Source organism: Temnothorax curvispinosus, unplaced genomic scaffold (assembly GCF_003070985.1).
Source record: "Temnothorax curvispinosus isolate PA1 unplaced genomic scaffold, ASM307098v1 QBEX01001888.1, whole genome shotgun sequence".
NCBI lineage: Eukaryota > Metazoa > Arthropoda > Insecta > Hymenoptera > Formicidae > Temnothorax > Temnothorax curvispinosus.
The window spans coordinates 22569-29205 of record NW_020211668.1 but is presented as its reverse complement, the minus strand read 5'-3'; the positions used below and the strand labels follow the sequence as shown (position 1 = coordinate 29205).

General features: G+C 50.2%; 1 protein-coding gene across 1 annotated transcript; it reads left to right on the top strand.

Annotated features, from left to right (window-relative positions):
* The first annotated feature begins 1172 nt into the window (after positions 1 to 1172).
* On the top strand, positions 1173 to 4337 carry LOC112468697. The gene has a single exon (XM_025037985.1). It carries the CDS (start codon positions 1173 to 1175, stop codon positions 4335 to 4337), a length of 3165 nt encoding a protein of 1054 aa, XP_024893753.1.
* The last annotated feature ends 2300 nt before the right edge of the window (positions 4338 to 6637 follow it).

The following is a 6637-nucleotide window of genomic DNA, read 5'->3' as shown; positions in this document are numbered from 1 at the left end:
GCCCTATTCTTCGGTTGCCGTGATGGGCGGTCCTTTACTTGTTTTTCGTATAACCAGCGACGATCAGGCGAGCGCGTTCGGAGCAACGCGACGCGTAGTCAGTCGGCGTATCGAAATCATCGGGCAAGCTCGTCGTCTCCGCGAATCCCGAAAACTTTGGTGATCGCGCGGTGTTTCTCCGGCGTGTATTATAAGTGATTATAACACGGTCCTACCTCTCCGTCTGTGTTGCATTGAGACACACGGGATTCAATCACCGCTATTGCTCCTGCGGAAAAACGAACAAAGTTATTTGGAGTACCCGACGGCTTGCCCGCGAGTCAAGTGACTCCACGTCGCGAATGACGTCACGCGCTAAGGTGACCGCTCGTTCGACTCGAGACTGTCTAAACTCTCATGCGAAAGATACTTATTTGTGAGCATAATAAATAGTGCTGTTTGACAAGTTTGTCCAATCCTGACTTTATTTTGTGAGTGCCTACTCCGATCCTCTAGCGATTCTTATAATCGCGTCACGCGCACTCCGGGCTCAGCGCTGGGCCGTTCCGGCGAATCGTCTGGCGAGTGCAATTGACATCTCGAGACAATTGCGACTCGCGCGCTTTCTCACACATAAAGAAGCTGGTCCTTCGAGCCGGATCGTGAGTACGTGTGGAGGAATCAAACAGCTCCGGAATTCTGTCTCATCATGACGGAACTGATGGAGAATCAACTCGTGTTGCAGCGCTCGATTGAGCGAGCGCTCGACAATTTCAAGAAGCTCGGGCGAGCGAACTATACGGCGGCGAAGATCCGATCGAGAATCTCATCCCTCAAGGAGCTCTGGGCTCCCTATCAAGGAAATCACGCCAGGCTGTCGGCTTCCACCCCCGCCTCGACCAGAACTACGTTGGACTACTTCGTCAAGGAGCAATTCGAGAAAACCGAGGAAATTTACAACGCTGCACTGGATTTCGCTGAGCGAATGTCTAGCAGAAATTGAGCCACCTGTGAGTCCGCACCACTCTCTTGACTTCGGTCATTCGAGTCAACTCGCGTCCGCGACTTTGTTCTCTCACCTTCCGCCCATTCGCCTACCGCCTTTCGACGGAAATTATTCGGAATGAGAGACATTTCGCGATCGATTTGTTGCGCTAATCGTTGATAATACTGATCTGAGCAATTTCGCGCGGATGCATTATCTCTCGTCGTCATTGAAAAGCCGCGCGCTCGAGACCATCGCGAACATTGCGATTACTGCGGATAATTTTCAGGTCGCGTGGAACACCTTAAAGGCTCGTTTCGAAAATAAACGACGCCTCCTCACTAATCACCTGTCCACGTTGCTCGGCCTGTCGGCACTCAGTCTCGAATCTGCTTCCGATTTACAGACGTTGTACGATAAAATAAATATCGCAGTCTCATCTTTAAGAAAATTGAATCGATCTCCGGAAGATCTATGGAACGACTTTCTCGTTCATCTTTTGACTCAAAAATTAGATGCTGCGACACGTAAAGCGTGGAATCTCCAAACGAGCAATGTCGACTCGCCGCCTGCGTTCGCAGATCTCAAAAAATTTGTAACCTCTCGTATTCGCGCGCTTAAGGAGTGCTCGTCGACCTCCTCTCATAAACCTGCGTCAAAATCTGCGAATTCACCGCATGTCAATGTCGCCACGGCTTCCGTGAATTCTCCGTCGGCCTGTCCGCTTTGCAAAGCGCGTCATTATTTGAATCTGTGCCCAGAATTCGTCGCGAAGAATCCGCAGCAACGACAAGAAATCGTTAAACGTTTCAAACGTTGCTTCAATTGCATGAGTAGCAATCACTCGGTACGGGATTGTAAAAGTAAGTACGCGTGCCGCTTTTGCAATCAGAGGCATCATTCAATGCTTCACGTTGATGCGGAGACAAGCTCTGATTCAACGACGATAACGCCATCGGCGTCGCAAGCGTCCCAATCAAGCACACCGAAGGTCGAGGTACTTTTGCTATTTGCCGCCGCGCAACAAAGTCGTAGTTCACAAGTTTTCTTAGCCACTGCATGGATTAGGGTGAAAGTTTCCTCCGATCGCGCAGCGACGGTAAGAGCCCTGCTCGACCAAGGCTCTCAAGCCACGTTCATATCAGGGCATTTAGCTCAATCCTTGTACGCAACACGCATTCGGATGTCGATCTCAATTTCGGCCGTCGGCGGCACTCACGTAGGTAAAGTACGCCACGCGGCATCAATCATAATCGCTCCGCGCGATTCAGACAATCCATCTCTGTGTACCACTGCGTATATTCTCGATTCCTTGACGGCATACACGCCTCGATGCGATGCCGATTCATCATGCCTCGCACATCTCTCCGATTTAGCCTGGGCAGACACGAACCCGAGCAGTTCCGATCCAATTCACATTTTGATTGGCGCGGATATCTATAACGATATTATTCAAGGGGGCGTCCGAAAGGGTGAAGCTGGACAGCCTATCGCGCAAGAAACGATATTTGGATGGGTCATTTCCGGGCCGCTAGTGTCGGATGCTAATTCGCCGGCGGGACGATCCTCCGTTAATATTACCGTACTTCATTGCACAAGTTTAAGGCCTCTCGCCGAGGAAGTTCAACGTTTTTGGGAAGTAGAGGAGATCTCTCACACCCGCAAACTCACACCGCAAGATGAGCAGTGTGAGTCTCACTTTTGCGATACTCATTCGCGTCAATCTGACGGCAGATATATCGTGCGTTTGCCGTTTAAACGGAGTCCTCCGCCGGAAATCGGGCGCTCGCGATTGACTGCCGAACGCCTTTTCAATTCATTGTCACGGCGGTTTCGCTCTAATTCGGAATTAGAAAAGGATTATGATGAGTTTATGCGCGAATATGAAACGCTCGGTCACATGCGTCGGGCGCCATCAGCGGATCGAATGCACGATCCATGCGTATATATTCCGCATCATCCGGTTATTCGTGAAACCAGCCTCACGACTCGTTTGCGCGTTGTTTTCAACGCGTCAAGCTTGACGTCGAACGGTACGTCATCAAACGATCACTTACTCGCCGGTCCAAAACTACAGACGGATTTACCCGCAATTATTCTACAGTGGCGTCAGTTCAAGTTCGTGTACACAGCCGATATTGCAAAAATGTACCGCCAGATTTTGATAGATCCTCAGGATCTCGATTATCAGAGAATTTTGTGGAAGGGTGACCCATCCGAGGGCCCCGTCGATTATCAATTACTTACCGTCACATACGGAATGAACTGCGCTCCGTATCTCGCGCTTCGCACGATACAATGTTTGGCCGACGACGAAGGACATCGGTTTCCGCGTGCGGTGACAATTCTTCGCAAGCAGACTTACGTCGATGACGTGCTATTCGGTGGAGATGATATCGCGCTCGTGCGCGAGTCTCGCGATCAACTCGTCGCCTTATTGCGCTGCGGAAAATTTGAGCTTCGAAAATGGGCGAGCAACTCGCCGATTTTGCTCGCTGATATCGATTCGTCAGATCACGGCTTAGTAATCACCAAACAAATCGCGATCGACGATCAACTAAAGGTGCTCGGCATCGCTTGGAATCCGTCGCGCGACGTATTTCAATTTAAAGTGTCACTCGGAAGTTTGACTCTTCAGAGCAAACGCGCCATTCTCTCTGCGATTGCAAGGCTTTACGATCCATTGGGGTGGGTAACTCCCGTCACTGTTTCTGCAAAAATTATCATGCAACAGTTATGGGGAGTTCAAATTGAGTGGGACGATCGAATTCCTGACTCGCTTCTCTATAAACGGAGCATGATCTATGCGAAACTCTCGCATCTCAATGATCTTCAGATCAGTCGTTGGACCGGAGTCACGGCTGACGCATCACATGCGGAATTACACGGCTTCGCCGACGCCTCCACACTCGCGTACGCCGCCGCGGTTTATCTCAAAGTGACATCCGCTACCGGTCAAGTCACGATTTCCCTGCTAGCGGGAAAATCAAAGATAGCGCCGATTTCTCCCCTCACCGTTCCTCGTCTCGAATTATCAGCTGCTCTGCTTCTTGCGCGTCTTATCAACGTCGTTCGAAATTCTCTCTCTATCAAATCCATTCCAGTTACGTGCTGGACAGATTCTACAATTGTTCTCGCGTGGTTACGCTCTCATCCATCTCGATGGAAAGTTTTCGTTGAAAACAGAGTGCACGAAATTCAGTCTAACTTACCGGATGCTGATTGGCGTTACGTGCCTACTCAAGACAATCCCGCGGATTGCGCGTCGCGTGGATTGTACGGCGATGAGCTGCTTGCTCACTTCCTTTGGTGGCACGGGCCATCCTGGCTAGAAAAAAACAAAAGAGGAGTGGCCCGAAGAACCTCCGTTTAAGTCTACCGACTCCCAAGTCGAGGAAAAAATCATCGTTTCTCACATCGCAAAGCCTCACGCTCAGTGGGATCTACAATCACGATATTCATCGTGGCCCAAATTAATTCGGATTACTGCATATATATTAAAATTCATCCATGCCCTACGCCGTCACAAAGGCGGTAATCAATCCATGCAGTCACCGGGTCACGCCCTCTCATCAGTCGAGTGTAATCTCGCCAAGACATTTTGGATTAAACAAATCCAAGCTGAGCTCTATTCGGACGAAATCAGCAAGCTAATTAAAAATCAAAATGTCGCAGCTAAGAGTTCAATCGTTACCCTCAGCCCATTTCTCGATCAAAGCGGAGTGGTGCGGGTAGGAGGTCGTTTACGTCACGCCCCTTGTCCTTTTCGCGTGCGACACCCGATATTGCTCTCCTCGCACCCACTGGTGCGTCTTATCGTCTTGCAAGCGCATCTACGCGCTTTGCACGGAGGGACACAGCTCACTCTGACCACCCTCCGCCAAGACTACTGGATCATTCGCGCTCGAAGCCTGGTAAAATCCGTCATTCATAACTGCATAATTTGCGTTCGGGAGCGCGCCGCCGTGCCTATGCAATTGATGGGCGATCTCCCAAAAATGCGCGTCTCGCCCCCGCCACGTAGCTTCTCGCATTGTGGCGTTGATTACGCCGGGCCGGTTAAGGTGCGTGCGTCCGCCGGTCGAGGCATTGCATCACGAAAGGCCTACATTGCCTTATTTATTTGTCTAGCTACGCGAGCGATCCATTTAGAGTTAGTCAGCGACTATTCATCTCAAGCCTTTCTTAACGCGTATGTAAGATTTTGCTCTCGTCGAGGCCTTCCACACGCGATGTACTCAGACAACGGCACAACCTTCGTCGGTGCCGAGAAGGAGCTCACGATCGCTTATCGATCCGCTCTTCGCGATCCTCAGTTCTTAAATAAAACCGCGTGCGACAATATTCAGTGGCACTTCATTCCGCCATCTGCGCCCCATTTCGGAGGGATGTGGGAAGCAGGCGTACGTAGTGTGAAGCACCATTTGCGTCGCATTCTTGGAAATCACACTCTTTCGTTTGAAGAGTTCACAACTTTCTTATGCACCATCGAGGCATGTTTAAATTCGCGTCCCATTGCGCCCTTATCAGATTCGTTCGATGATTATGATTGTCTAACTCCGGGACATTTTTTAATCGGCTCGGCTCTTACCGTCGCTCCTGAGCCGTCGCTTCATCACCTCAACGAAAATAGATTATTAAGATGGCAGGTTGTGCGCCACGTAGCCGAGCGCTTTTGAAAAAAGTGGTCTCAGGACTACGTAAACACCTTGCAGCAAAGGAGCAAATGGCGCAACCCTCGACTTTCGCTAAAAATCGGGCAACTTGTACTTTTGCGTAGTGCTGCTCTGCCTCCCTGCAAATGGGAACTCGGGCGTATTACGCGCCTCCACGCCGGTTCGGACGGTCTCACACGCGTCGTTACGGTGAAAACCGCCACGTCAGAGTTCAAGCGTCCGATCGTTCAGCTATGCGTGCTGCCCGTCGAAGATAATGCATCCAACGACTCGTGATATTCCGTTGCGTGTCTCATTCTCTTTGCGTTAGATATAAGTTAGTTATAAGCTGCGTCTCAGTTCGCCAAAGCGGGCGGCTGAGTATCATTGTATAAATGTAAATATATGCATCACGTTTATTTGGAAAAGCCTTCTAGCTTTCATTGGCAACCTATCGTTAGGATAGCTCGTATGTGTCAGCAAAACTGCGAATTTAGTAACTTTGCCGTTATTTTCATTTTCTTTGTTGTTTGCGTTCGTAATGTTGAAACTACGTTTCAAGGCGGGCGGTATGTTCGAGAACGAGTTCGATCGTCTATTTGTTTTTCGTTTCGTCGCGCAAACGAAGCTTCGAGAAGCGTGCTTCTCGCGTGATCATCGCATGGCCCTATTCTTGGGTTGCCGTGATGGGCGGTCCTTTACTTGTTTTTCGTACAACCAGCGACGATCAGGCGAGCGCGTTACCGTTCGGAGCAACGCGACGCGTAGTCAGTCGGCGTATCGAAATCATCGGGCAAGCTCGTCGTCTCCGCGAATCTCGAAAACTTTGGTGATCGCGCGGTGTTTCTCCGGCGTGTATTATAAGTGATTATAACACGGTCCTACCTCTCCGTCTGTGTTGCATTGAGACACACGGGATTCAATCACCGCTATTGCTCCTGCGGAAAAGCGAACAAAGTTATTCGGAGTACCCGACGGCTTGCCCGCGAGTCAAGTGTGACTCCACGCCGCGAATGAC

Bases quoted from the DNA above. Each gene is read 5' to 3' on its own strand.
- LOC112468697 (XM_025037985.1), top strand. From the start codon at position 1,173: ATGCATTATCTCTCGTCGTCATTGAAAAGCCGCGCGCTCGAGACCATC.